General features: G+C 48.4%; 1 protein-coding gene across 1 annotated transcript in view; it reads left to right on the top strand.

Annotated features, from left to right (window-relative positions):
- Positions 1–14,619, top strand: part of aars1 (alanyl-tRNA synthetase 1) — a 37,407-nt gene extending 22,788 nt beyond the window's left edge. The window contains exons 16-20 of the mRNA XM_079256089.1: positions 10,669–10,777; positions 10,957–11,070; positions 11,148–11,354; positions 13,376–13,489; positions 13,571–14,619. Of these exons, the coding sequence (XP_079112215.1) occupies positions 10,669–10,777; positions 10,957–11,070; positions 11,148–11,354; positions 13,376–13,489; positions 13,571–13,750 (724 nt within the window). The 3' untranslated portion in view covers positions 13,751–14,619. The remainder of the gene's footprint in view (positions 1–10,668; positions 10,778–10,956; positions 11,071–11,147; positions 11,355–13,375; positions 13,490–13,570) is intronic.
- The last annotated feature ends 441 nt before the right edge of the window (positions 14,620–15,060 follow it).

Here is a 15,060-nt window from a genome sequence, read left to right as displayed (position 1 = left end):
GCTCAGGGAGCAATGTGTCGTCATGCTGGGCCATCTGACGGGGTCTTACTGGGAGCAGAGAGCTGCTGGAGGAACGCTGCAGCGGTCGGCTGGTTCCCAGCAGCAGAGTCTACAGAAGCAGATGAGCCTGTTCTGCTGTGGATTCACTGCAACATCATGAGATGTTTGCTGGCTCTGTTTTTAGTGGGAAAAGTTCAGCTTGTCTTGTTAGTGGAACCACTGCAGGTGCACGCCATCACTCTCCGCTTCTGGTTGATGCTGCGCCTGCAGCGACTCTGCTGCATGGATCTGACCTGTTCCAGGACTATAAAACACACACAGTCCTGCATGGATCTGACCTGTTCCAGGACTATAAAACACACAGAAAGTCCTGCATGGATCTGACCTGTTCCAGGACTATAAAACACACACAGTCCTGCATGGATCTGACCTGTTCCAGGACTATAAAACACACACAGTCCTGCATGGATCTGACCTGTTCCAGGACTATAAAACACACACAGTCCTGCATGGATCTGACCTGTTCCAGGACTATAAAACACACACAGTCCTACATGGATCTGACCTGTTCCAGGACTATAAAACACACACAGTCCTGCATGGATCTGACCTGTTCCAGGACTATAAAACACACACAGTCCTGCATGGATCTGACCTGTTCCAGGACTATAAAACACACAGAAAGTCCTGCATGGATCTGACCTGTTCCAGGACTATAAAACACACAGAAAGTCCTGCATGGATCTGACCTGTTCCAGGACTATAAAACACACACAGTCCTGCATGGATCTGACCTGTTCCAGGACTATAAAACACACACAGTCCTGCATGGATCTGACCTGTTCCAGGACTATAAAACACACACAGTCCTGCATGGATCTGACCTGTTCCAGGACTATAAAACACACAGAAAGTCCTGCATGGATCTGACCTGTTCCAGGACTATAAAACACACACAGTCCTGCATGGATCTGACCTGTTCCAGGACTATAAAACACACAGAAAGTCCTGCATGGATCTGACCTGTTCCAGGACTATAAAACACACACAGTCCTGCATGGATCTGACCTGTTCCAGGACTATAAAACACACAGAAAGTCCTGCATGGATCTGACCTGTTCCAGGACTATAAAACACACACAGTCCTGCATGGATCTGACCTGTTCCAGGACTATAAAACACACACAGTCCTGCATGGATCTGACCTGTTCCAGGACTATAAAACACACAGAAAGTCCTGCATGGATCTGACCTGTTCCAGGACTATAAAACACACAGAAAGTCCTGCATGGATCTGACCTGTTCCAGGACTATAAAACACACACAGTCCTGCATGGATCTGACCTGTTCCAGGACTATAAAACACACAGAAAGTCCTGCATGGATCTGACCTGTTCCAGGACTATAAAACACACACAGTCCTGCATGGATCTGACCTGTTCCAGGACTATAAAACACACACAGTCCTGCATGGATCTGACCTGTTCCAGGACTATAAAACACACACAGTCCTGCATGGATCTGACCTGTTCCAGGACTATAAAACACACACAGTCCTGCATGGATCTGACCTGTTCCAGGACTATAAAACACACACAGTCCTACATGGATCTGACCTGTTCCAGGACTATAAAACACACAGAAAGTCCTGCATGGATCTGACCTGTTCCAGGACTATAAAACACACAGAAAGTCCTGCATGGATCTGACCTGTTCCAGGACTATAAAACACACACAGTCCTGCATGGATCTGACCTGTTCCAGGACTATAAAACACACAGAAAGTCCTGCATGGATCTGACCTGTTCCAGGACTATAAAACACACACAGTCCTGCATGGATCTGACCTGTTCCAGGACTATAAAACACACAGAAAGTCCTGCATGGATCTGACCTGTTCCAGGACTATAAAACACACACAGTCCTGCATGGATCTGACCTGTTCCAGGACTATAAAACACACAGAAAGTCCTGCATGGATCTGACCTGTTCCAGGACTATAAAACACACACAGTCCTGCATGGATCTGACCTGTTCCAGGACTATAAAACACACAGAAAGTCCTGCATGGATCTGACCTGTTCCAGGACTATAAAACACACACAGTCCTGCATGGATCTGACCTGTTCCAGGACTATAAAACACACAGAAAGTCCTGCATGGATCTGACCTGTTCCAGGACTATAAAACACACACAGTCCTGCATGGATCTGACCTGTTCCAGGACTATAAAACACACACAGTCCTGCATGGATCTGACCTGTTCCAGGACTATAAAACACACACAGTCCTGCATGGATCTGACCTGTTCCAGGACTATAAAACACACAGAAAGTCCTGCATGGATCTGACCTGTTCCAGGACTATAAAACACACACAGTCCTGCATGGATCTGACCTGTTCCAGGACTATAAAACACACACAGTCCTGCATGGATCTGACCTGTTCCAGGACTATAAAACACACACAGTCCTGCATGGATCTGACCTGTTCCAGGACTATAAAACACACACAGTCCTGCATGGATCTGACCTGTTCCAGGACTATAAAACACACACAGTCCTGCATGGATCTGACCTGTTCCAGGACTATAAAACACACAGAAAGTCCTGCATGGATCTGACCTGTTCCAGGACTATAAAACACACACAGTCCTGCATGGATCTGACCTGTTCCAGGACTATAAAACACACACAGTCCTGCATGGATCTGACCTGTTCCAGGACTATAAAACACACACAGTCCTGCATGGATCTGACCTGTTCCAGGACTATAAAACACACAGAAAGTCCTGCATGGATCTGACCTGTTCCAGGACTATAAAACACACAGAAAGTCCTGCATGGATCTGACCTGTTCCAGGACTATAAAACACACAGAAAGTCCTGCATGGATCTGACCTGTTCCAGGACTATAAAACACACAGAAAGTCCTGCATGGATCTGACCTGTTCCAGGACTATAAAACACACACAGTCCTGCATGGATCTGACCTGTTCCAGGACTATAAAACACACACAGTCCTGCATGGATCTGACCTGTTCCAGGACTATAAAACACACAGAAAGTCCTGCATGGATCTGACCTGTTCCAGGACTATAAAACACACACAGTCCTGCATGGATCTGACCTGTTCCAGGACTATAAAACACACAGAAAGTCCTGCATGGATCTGACCTGTTCCAGGACTATAAAACACACACAGTCCTGCATGGATCTGACCTGTTCCAGGACTATAAAACACACACAGTCCTGCATGGATCTGACCTGTTCCAGGACTATAAAACACACACAGTCCTGCATGGATCTGACCTTTTCCAGGACTATAAAACACACACAGTCCTGCATGGATCTGACCTGTTCCAGGACTATAAAACACACACAGTCCTGCATGGATCTGACCTGTTCCAGGACTATAAAACACACAGAAAGTCCTGCATGGATCTGACCTGTTCCAGGACTATAAAACACACAGAAAGTCCTGCATGGATCTGACCTGTTCCAGGACTATAAAACACACAGAAAGTCCTGCATGGATCTGACCTGTTCCAGGACTATAAAACACACACAGTCCTGCATGGATCTGACCTGTTCCAGGACTATAAAACACACACAGTCCTGCATGGATCTGACCTGTTCCAGGACTATAAAACACACACAGTCCTGCATGGATCTGACCTGTTCCAGGACTATAAAACACACACAGTCCTGCATGGATCTGACCTGTTCCAGGACTATAAAACACACACAGTCCTGCATGGATCTGACCTGTTCCAGGACTATAAAACACACAGAAAGTCCTGCATGGATCTGACCTGTTCCAGGACTATAAAACACACACAGCCTGCATGGATCTGACCTGTTCCAGGACTATAAAACACACAGAAAGTCCTGCATGGATCTGACCTGTTCCAGGACTATAAAACACACACAGTCCTGCATGGATCTGACCTGTTCCAGGACTATAAAACACACAGAAAGTCCTGCATGGATCTGACCTGTTCCAGGACTATAAAACACACACAGTCCTGCATGGATCTGACCTGTTCCAGGACTATAAAACACACAGAAAGTCCTGCATGGATCTGACCTGTTCCAGGACTATAAAACACACAGAAAGTCCTGCATGGATCTGACCTGTTCCAGGACTATAAAACACACACAGTCCTGCATGGATCTGACCTGTTCCAGGACTATAAAACACACACAGTCCTGCATGGATCTGACCTGTTCCAGGACTATAAAACACACACAGTCCTGCATGGATCTGACCTGTTCCAGGACTATAAAACACACACAGTCCTGCATGGATCTGACCTGTTCCAGGACTATAAAACACACACAGTCCTGCATGGATCTGACCTGTTCCAGGACTATAAAACACACACAGTCCTGCATGGATCTGACCTGTTCCAGGACTATAAAACACACACAGTCCTGCATGGATCTGACCTGTTCCAGGACTATAAAACACACAGAAAGTCCTGCATGGATCTGACCTGTTCCAGGACTATAAAACACACAGAAAGTCCTGCATGGATCTGACCTGTTCCAGGACTATAAAACACACACAGTCCTGCATGGATCTGACCTGTTCCAGGACTATAAAACACACAGAAAGTCCTGCATGGATCTGACCTGTTCCAGGACTATAAAACACACACAGTCCTGCATGGATCTGACCTGTTCCAGGACTATAAAACACACAGAAAGTCCTGCATGGATCTGACCTGTTCCAGGACTATAAAACACACACAGTCCTGCATGGATCTGACCTGTTCCAGGACTATAAAACACACAGAAAGTCCTGCATGGATCTGACCTGTTCCAGGACTATAAAACACACACAGTCCTGCATGGATCTGACCTGTTCCAGGACTATAAAACACACACAGTCCTGCATGGATCTGACCTGTTCCAGGACTATAAAACACACACAGTCCTGCATGGATCTGACCTGTTCCAGGACTATAAAACACACACAGTCCTGCATGGATCTGACCTGTTCCAGGACTATAAAACACACAGAAAGTCCTGCATGGATCTGACCTGTTCCAGGACTATAAAACACACAGAAAGTCCTGCATGGATCTGACCTGTTCCAGGACTATAAAACACACAGAAAGTCCTGCATGGATCTGACCTGTTCCAGGACTATAAAACACACAGAAAGTCCTGCATGGATCTGACCTGTTCCAGGACTATAAAACACACAGAAAGTCCTGCATGGATCTGACCTGTTCCAGGACTATAAAACACACAGAAAGTCCTGCATGGATCTGACCTGTTCCAGGACTATAAAACACACAGAAAGTCCTGCATGGATCTGACCTGTTCCAGGACTATAAAACACACACAGTCCTGCATGGATCTGACCTGTTCCAGGACTATAAAACACACAGAAAGTCCTGCATGGATCTGACCTGTTCCAGGACTATAAAACACACACAGTCCTGCATGGATCTGACCTGTTCCAGGACTATAAAACACACAGAAAGTCCTGCATGGATCTGACCTGTTCCAGGACTATAAAACACACACAGTCCTGCATGGATCTGACCTGTTCCAGGACTATAAAACACACAGAAAGTCCTGCATGGATCTGACCTGTTCCAGGACTATAAAACACACACAGTCCTGCATGGATCTGACCTGTTCCAGGACTATAAAACACACACAGTCCTGCATGGATCTGACCTGTTCCAGGACTATAAAACACACAGAAAGTCCTGCATGGATCTGACCTGTTCCAGGACTATAAAACACACACAGTCCTGCATGGATCTGACCTGTTCCAGGACTATAAAACACACACAGTCCTGCATGGATCTGACCTGTTCCAGGACTATAAAACACACACAGTCCTGCATGGATCTGACCTGTTCCAGGACTATAAAACACACAGAAAGTCCTGCATGGATCTGACCTGTTCCAGGACTATAAAACACACACAGTCCTGCATGGATCTGACCTGTTCCAGGACTATAAAACACACACAGTCCTGCATGGATCTGACCTGTTCCAGGACTATAAAACACACACAGTCCTGCATGGATCTGACCTGTTCCAGGACTATAAAACACACAGAAAGTCCTGCATGGATCTGACCTGTTCCAGGACTATAAAACACACACAGTCCTGCATGGATCTGACCTGTTCCAGGACTATAAAACACACACAGTCCTGCATGGATCTGACCTGTTCCAGGACTATAAAACACACACAGTCCTGCATGGATCTGACCTGTTCCAGGACTATAAAACACACACAGTCCTGCATGGATCTGACCTGTTCCAGGACTATAAAACACACACAGTCCTGCATGGATCTGACCTGTTCCAGGACTATAAAACACACACAGTCCTGCATGGATCTGACCTGTTCCAGGACTATAAAACACACAGAAAGTCCTGCATGGATCTGACCTGTTCCAGGACTATAAAACACACACAGTCCTGCATGGATCTGACCTGTTCCAGGACTATAAAACACACAGAAAGTCCTGCATGGATCTGACCTGTTCCAGGACTATAAAACACACACAGTCCTGCATGGATCTGACCTGTTCCAGGACTATAAAACACACACAGTCCTGCATGGATCTGACCTGTTCCAGGACTATAAAACACACACAGTCCTGCATGGATCTGACCTGTTCCAGGACTATAAAACACACACAGTCCTACATGGATCTGACCTGTTCCAGGACTATAAAACACACAGAATGTCCTGCATGGATCTGACCTGTTCCAGGACTATAAAACACACAGAAAGTCCTGCATGGATCTGACCTGTTCCAGGACTATAAAACACACAGAAAGTCCTGCATGGATCTGACCTGTTCCAGGACTATAAAACACACACAGTCCTGCATGGATCTGACCTGTTCCAGGACTATAAAACACACACAGTCCTGCATGGATCTGACCTGTTCCAGGACTATAAAACACACACAGTCCTGCATGGATCTGACCTGTTCCAGGACTATAAAACACACAGAAAGTCCTGCATGGATCTGACCTGTTCCAGGACTATAAAACACACACAGTCCTGCATGGATCTGACCTGTTCCAGGACTATAAAACACACAGAAAGTCCTGCATGGATCTGACCTGTTCCAGGACTATAAAACACACACAGTCCTGCATGGATCTGACCTGTTCCAGGACTATAAAACACACACAGTCCTGCATGGATCTGACCTGTTCCAGGACTATAAAACACACACAGTCCTGCATGGATCTGACCTGTTCCAGGACTATAAAACACACACAGTCCTGCATGGATCTGACCTGTTCCAGGACTATAAAACACACACAGTCCTACATGGATCTGACCTGTTCCAGGACTATAAAACACACAGAAAGTCCTGCATGGATCTGACCTGTTCCAGGACTATAAAACACACAGAAAGTCCTGCATGGATCTGACCTGTTCCAGGACTATAAAACACACACAGTCCTGCATGGATCTGACCTGTTCCAGGACTATAAAACACACACAGTCCTGCATGGATCTGACCTGTTCCAGGACTATAAAACACACAGAAAGTCCTGCATGGATCTGACCTGTTCCAGGACTATAAAACACACACAGTCCTGCATGGATCTGACCTGTTCCAGGACTATAAAACACACAGAAAGTCCTGCATGGATCTGACCTGTTCCAGGACTATAAAACACACACAGTCCTGCATGGATCTGACCTGTTCCAGGACTATAAAACACACAGAAAGTCCTGCATGGATCTGACCTGTTCCAGGACTATAAAACACACACAGTCCTGCATGGATCTGACCTGTTCCAGGACTATAAAACACACAGAAAGTCCTGCATGGATCTGACCTGTTCCAGGACTATAAAACACACACAGTCCTGCATGGATCTGACCTGTTCCAGGACTATAAAACACACAGAAAGTCCTGCATGGATCTGACCTGTTCCAGGACTATAAAACACACACAGTCCTGCATGGATCTGACCTGTTCCAGGACTATAAAACACACAGAAAGTCCTGCATGGATCTGACCTGTTCCAGGACTATAAAACACACACAGTCCTGCATGGATCTGACCTGTTCCAGGACTATAAAACACACACAGTCCTGCATGGATCTGACCTGTTCCAGGACTATAAAACACACACAGTCCTGCATGGATCTGACCTGTTCCAGGACTATAAAACACACACAGTCCTGCATGGATCTGACCTGTTCCAGGACTATAAAACACACACAGTCCTGCATGGATCTGACCTGTTCCAGGACTATAAAACACACAGAAAGTCCTGCATGGATCTGACCTGTTCCAGGACTATAAAACACACAGAAAGTCCTGCATGGATCTGACCTGTTCCAGGACTATAAAACACACACAGTCCTGCATGGATCTGACCTGTTCCAGGACTATAAAACACACACAGTCCTGCATGGATCTGACCTGTTCCAGGACTATAAAACACACACAGTCCTGCATGGATCTGACCTGTTCCAGGACTATAAAACACACACAGTCCTGCATGGATCTGACCTGTTCCAGGACTATAAAACACACACAGTCCTGCATGGATCTGACCTGTTCCAGGACTATAAAACACACACAGTCCTGCATGGATCTGACCTGTTCCAGGACTATAAAACAAACACAGTCCTGCATGGATCTGACCTGTTCCAGGACTATAAAACACACACAGTCCTGCATGGATCTGACCTGTTCCAGGACTATAAAACACACACAGTCCTGCATGGATCTGACCTGTTCCAGGACTAAACACAGAAAAACACACTTCCCAACGATGCTTTAAAGACATGCAGCTTTTCTTCCGACATGTGTAAATCCATGTTTATAATCTGGAACAAACCATGAGAAACGTATAAAAGGAGGGGGTGGAAACAGAGCTGCGCTGCTCCTTATTTGGTTTGATTCATCTCGCCGCGACGTGACTCCATCCTGACTCACGCTCGCTGCTCTGTCACACGGAGACACGGCTTGGTCCTCCAGCCAGGCTGCGTCTGAACGGACGGAAGCTGAATGTTTTCAGACACGCCGGTTGTCCAGACGTTGTTATAAAGTGGAAAGCTTTAATTGGATTTAATGTTGAGACGACCGTGTCACTGCACAAAGAAGGACTCAGACATTTTGTCAAACTCGATCCAGCAATTAGACTCGCTCTGCTGACTCTCACTGCCTGCTAAATTCACCTTAAAGCCAAACCTCTCCTCTTTCACAGCTGATGAAGACTTTTCTGTCAGCGACTTCCCGCCGTGACCTCAGTATGTTTTACACATCAGGATGCAACATGGCAGCTGTTCAGTAAACAGAGAAAGAAGTTGCATTTCTCTGCTTAAAAGACCTGAAAAGAACCAGAAGTTTGTTTTTATTTGGTCCTTAAAGCGTTGCATGTGGCTCAGGACGAGATGTTTGCATGAGTCTTGTTGTTGTTGCAGCTCGTGCTGCCTCAGGTTTTAGTAAATTATTGTTTCCTTCATGTTCTGTTGTAGTTTCTGCTGCAGCGTTCTACTCTCTGGTCTCCATAAGAAATGTCGCAGCAGCCAGAGCAGCACATTTTTTTTACTGATTTTTATTTTAAGGTCACAACTTCTCCCTGATGAGAGCCAATCACGTTACAGCTGACGATATCTGTTCTCGGCACGCCGCAGTGTTAACTAGCATAACATTACCTTTCTCTCGTCTTTAATCACTTCCGTTTATCTCTTCTGTTGCTGTTTGACCAACCAGGAAATGCAGAAAAACTTCCAGAATTCTTTGTCATTGTGAGGAAATGAGTCCGTTTCTGCTCTGAGGAACGCCACCGCAGCAACAGCAGACGGTCTTTTCTGCTGTTTGCAAGTTATTTATGACTCTTTTTTTCTTTTTACCTGCTTTTAGTATGTTGCTTCAGGGTTTAGAGGGTTAATGGCCTCGATTCTGCTGATTTATCAGTTCTAAGAACTCGCAGGTTTTCTGAAGGGGAGATAATTTCATTAAACCTTGCGAAGTAAAACTATTATCATCAAAATTATTAATTTTAATTTACCTTTTTATTTATTATTTATTTATTTATTCCTTTTAATTATTCATGTTGGTAAATGCCTGAACTGTTTATGTCAGCCTGACTTAATTTTATTTTTCCTGTAATTTGCAGGAATTACTTGCCTGTAATGTGGATGAATGAGGTTATGTTTAGTGAACCAAACCTCAGAGTAACATTTGTTTTTTATTTGTAATTGTCGCCTCGTGCTGCTCAGAATGGCGGGTTGGATGCAGTCAGCTGGTTTTCCTTCATTAGGAAGGGTGTGCAAAGTGTCCTAAGGTGACATTGTTATAAAGTGGGACTACACAAATATTTCTGTTTTAGTCCTGTTATCTCCTCTGGAGCTGAATTATCTCCTTTTTTCCTTCCTTTCTCCCGCATGGGAAGGTCTTCCCATCCCATCAGAGCTCTTGTGACCCTCTGAATAAAATCTTTACAACATCAGAGTTTGTGTGGAACATGAAGGGACTTCACGGTTTTTTATTGCTTTCATTAGGTTTCCGTAAAGCACATTGTGCTACACTTGGTTCTGTGATACAAATGAGTTGATTGTTTCTGTGATATTTTCTCCTCTTCGCCGTCTTTCTCATCTGCCTGCTGCGGTTGTCCGGTTGGTAATGTACCTTTTTTATCTGCAGCCATCTGCAGAACTCTGCTCACGCCGCGCCGTTTGTCATCGTCTCAGAGGAGGCCATCGCTAAGGGCATCCGCCGCATCGTCGCGGTGACGGGAACAGAGGCCCAGAAGGTCAGGACACACACCTACACTCGCTGATGCACGCACATCCAGCTGCATGTGCAGAGGAAAATTCAGGCAACTTCTGGAAGTTTCTGACAGGAAAACGGCTGCTTCTGGTTGGGAAATGTCTGCACGCCTCCAGTATGGCTGGATTTGTCTCTCATGGATACTGGTGTGCTTTTCTTCAGGCCCAAAGGAAAGCCGATGCCCTGCGCCAGTCCCTGTCCGCCCTGGGACACAAAGTGAAGCAGCAGACGTCCCCGAATAAAGACGTGCAGAAAGAGATCGCCGACATGACGGAGGTAAAGAACATTTCTGAGCTGGAAACAGTTCGGAGCCGCTCGGCACTGCCGGGTCAACGTCTGTGTCTTCTCTGCAGTCCATCGGCACGGCGGTCATCTCTCAGTGGCAGAAAGACGAGATGAGGGAAACCTTGAAGGGCCTGAAGAAGACCATGGATGACCTGGACCGGAGCTACAAGGCCGACATCCAGAAGAGAGTCCTGGAGAAGACAAAGGAGCTGATCGAGAACAACCCCAACCAGCCTCTGCTCATCATGGAGATGGAGACGGGAGCCTCAGCAAAGGTACAAGTCAGGGCTGGTTTTTCTTCTTCTGCCTGAGAAAACAGCAAGACCTTCATTGTGTCAAAGAGCCGTGTGATCCTCTGACACTGAATCCTGCAGACCTTCTAATTTCTGACTGAACGGTGGACATCATCACTGAGAGGAGCTGACTGAGCTGCCAGCTGCTTTTATCTGTGGCTTTGTTTCCCATCATGCTCTCGGTTTCCAGCTTCCTCGTGTGAAAATGCTGCAGTTCTGAGATTTACCCACTTTAACAAAATCTCACCTAGGTGGCCAGCCTCTCACCGAGGTCGCCGGAATACCCGCCGAGGAAACCGGCCTCTCGCCAAGGGAACCGGCCTCTCGCCGAGGGCACTGGCCTCTCGCCGAGGGCACTGGCCTCTCGCCGAGGGAACCGGCCTCTCGCCGAGGGTACCGGCCTCTCGCCGAGGGCACCGGCCTCTCGCCGAGGGCACCGGCCTCTCGCCGAGGGCACCGGCCTCTCGCCGAGGGCACCGGCCTCTCGCCGAGGGCACCGGCCTCTCGCCGAGGGCACAGGCCTCTCGCCGAGGGCACAGGCCTCTCGCCGAGGGCACAGGCCTCTCGCCGAGGGCACCGGCCTCTCGCCGAGGGAACCGGCCTCTCGCCGAGGGAACCGGCCTCTCGCTGAGGGCACTGGCCTCTCTGAAGAGGAAACCGGCCTCTCGCCGAGGGAACAGGCCTCTCGAAGAGGGAACCGGCCTCTCGCCGAGGGCACTGGCCTCTCGAAGAGGGAACAGGCCTCTCGAAGAGGGAACCGGCCTCTCGCCGAGAGCACTGGCCTCTCGAAGAGGGAACCGGCCTCTCACCGAGGGCACCGGCACCGGCCTCTCGCCAAGGGAACCGGCCTCTCGCCGAGGGAACAGGCCTCTCGAAGAGGGAACCGGCCTCTCGCCGAGGGAACAGGCCTCTCGAAGAGGGAACCGGCCTCTCGCCGAGGGCACTGGCCTCTCGAAGAGGGAACCGGCCTCTCACCGAGGGCACCGGCACCGGCCTCTCGCCAAGGGAACCGGCCTCTCACCGAGGGCACCGGCACCGGCCTCTCGCCAAGGGAACCGGCCTCTCACCGATGGCACCGGCCTCTCGCCGAGGGCACCGGCCTCTCGCCGAGGGCACCAGCCTGTCGCCGAGGGGGCACCGGCACCGGCCTCTCGCCGAGAGAACCGGCCTCTCGCCGAGGGAACCGGCCTCTCGCCGAGGGAACCGGCCTCTCGCCGAGGGAACCGGCCTCTCGCCGAGGGCACCGGCACCAGCCTCTCGCCGAGGGCACCAGCCTCTTGCCGAGGGCACCGGCACCAGACTCTCGCCGAGGGAACCGGCCTCTCGCCGAGGGTACCGGCCTCTCGCCGAGAGAACCGGCCTCTCGCCGAGGGAACCGGCCTCCCACCGAGGGAACCGGCCTCTCTCACTGAAGCCAATAAAATTACATTAAAAAAAATACTAAATAAAATGAAAACTCAGATAAAAGGCAATGAAATAAAACTAAATCGGTGTGAAAGGGGGGATCTGTGTTCGTATCAAACAACAAGGCAGAAAAACATCAGTTTCCTCCAAACGTTGCCGACTTGTTACATCCTGCTGAATGTCGGAGTTCAGAAAGGTTTTTATTTATCAGCTGCATGAAGATTTCCTCTGCTTGCTGGAAATCAGGGTCTGCTCCTCAGGCACCACTACCCTGCTCCCACTCCCACACACCTCCATCACATTAACACACCTCCTCATCATGTTTGTCAGCTCGCTCATTTATTCAGGTGCGTTGGAGTCGGGTTACCTCTGCAGGGTTACCTCTCAAGGGTTAACCATGCAGGGCGGTGGTAGATTGAGAAACACTGCTGTAAATAATTGTAACTTGCTCTCGGTTTGTGTCATTATTTTATCACCATGGAAGGAATCAGCTCCGCGGCACGTCGCTCCCTCCTGACCCCGATCCGCTCTCGTTGCGTGTCCTCCTTTCTCCTGTCCTACTTTCCCTCTGTGACCTTCTTTCCCTCCATCTCTCTCAGGCGCTGAACGAATCTCTGAAGCTGCTGAAGTCGCAGTCCCCTCAGACAGCCGCCATGCTCTTCACCGTAGACCCAGACGCTGGAAAGATCACCTGCCTGTGCCAAGTCCCCCAGGTATCATCCTCTCATTCATACGTGCCGAGCGCCTCCGTCTTAAGCTCCTCGGATCTGACTTCCACCTCCTCCTCTCTGCAGGACGTGGCCAACCGTGGCCTCAAGGCCAGCGAGTGGGTTCAGGAGCTCTGCCCCCTGCTGGACGGCAAAGGAGGCGGCAAGGACATGTCGGCCCAGGCCACCGGCAAGAACACACAGAACCTGCAGGAGGCACTACAGATGGCCAATGAGTTTGCTCGGCTCAAACTGGGAGAGAACTGAGGGGGGAGGGACGGGGGTGAGGCTCAGAGACGTTTCCCACCTTGACTCCCTCTCCTCTTTACTCCCCCTTTAGGTCAGAAACCTAACAGAAGTCTGCCCCCCCCCTCCCAACAGACCGCCCAGCCTGCAGCAAATGAGCCACTCATATTTACTGGGACTTCTCTCCTTCTGGACATGAATTGACATTAAAACAACTTTTAACTGAGAGAGAGGAAAGGAAAATATGAGAGAGGGATTTTCTTGTGTCCACTGCATTAGTGCATGTCCATACGCAGAGACAAAGGGACGTACTCTGCTGCCACGCCTAATAATACTACTGTACAGCTCAGATGAAATAAAGAACGTATAAAAGTGTAGATTCCTCTGAGAACGGAGCACTTAATGAACCACATCCTGCCTCTGAGCTGCCGTTTCATCTCGCCGTAACCCCTTCGTACCCCCGAGGCACTTCGTCTTTCTTCTGGCTGCTTGCACCACTAGAGCCTGAGGAGGAGACGTAACAAGTCAGCTTAGCTCGGAAACAACTGAGGTGCGGTTTATACTCCTCGCCGGCTCCAGGATTTCTGTCTGATCTCCCAACAGCAGCGCCGTCCATCAGTGTGAGCCAAACCCAGTTTTTACTGGGTGGACTGGAGGTGTTAGTGCAGTAGCTGTAACATAGTCGCAAAACATCCAGCCTCCATTGGACACGTCTGGATTCATTCTGTAGATTAATGATTGGTTAATGTGTAAACTGATCACAAATGTGTTCAGTTCCACCAGATCATCATGTGTGTGTCTTCATATCGCTGACATTTAATATTGATGGAATGCAGAGTGTCTTATCATTGTAGCTGTTCCATGTTGATGATGAGGATGGAATAAATATGTCTGGTAAATGTCTCGCGTCTCTTGTCCTTTTTGAAGGTGAGATAACAGAGTGATTGATCGCAGATCAGCATCTACAGACTGATTAATCGAAGCTTCAGATGTGGGCTCGGTTTAGATCAATTCCCCTGTAAAGGTTAAGCAGAGAGCATTGGATGTGGATCACAGAGCATAAGGGAACCCAGCAGAGCTGTCTGTTGTTGGCCTCAGGCGCCAGATTTATCTGAGATACTTAGCCCAATGCAACTTCCATTAGGAGCCCAGTTAAAATAAATAAAGCCATAGCAGATGCAAAATCAATACAAAGGTAGTTACTGTCGGCCCATCCTGCTGAATAATGTCAGTGCTCAGCTAACGGGCCTTTTGTTGGATAGTTAACGTGGTGATACGTTTGAATTTATCCTTGCACTCTGTGAAGTTACATTCCTGCTGTTTCTATGCAC

This window comes from Telmatherina bonti (assembly GCF_933228915.1).
Source record: "Telmatherina bonti genome assembly, chromosome: 2".
NCBI classification, from domain to species: domain Eukaryota; kingdom Metazoa; phylum Chordata; class Actinopteri; order Atheriniformes; family Telmatherinidae; genus Telmatherina; species Telmatherina bonti.
Note: the sequence above shows the minus strand (reverse complement) of the source record. Positions and strands in the feature narration are given on the sequence as shown.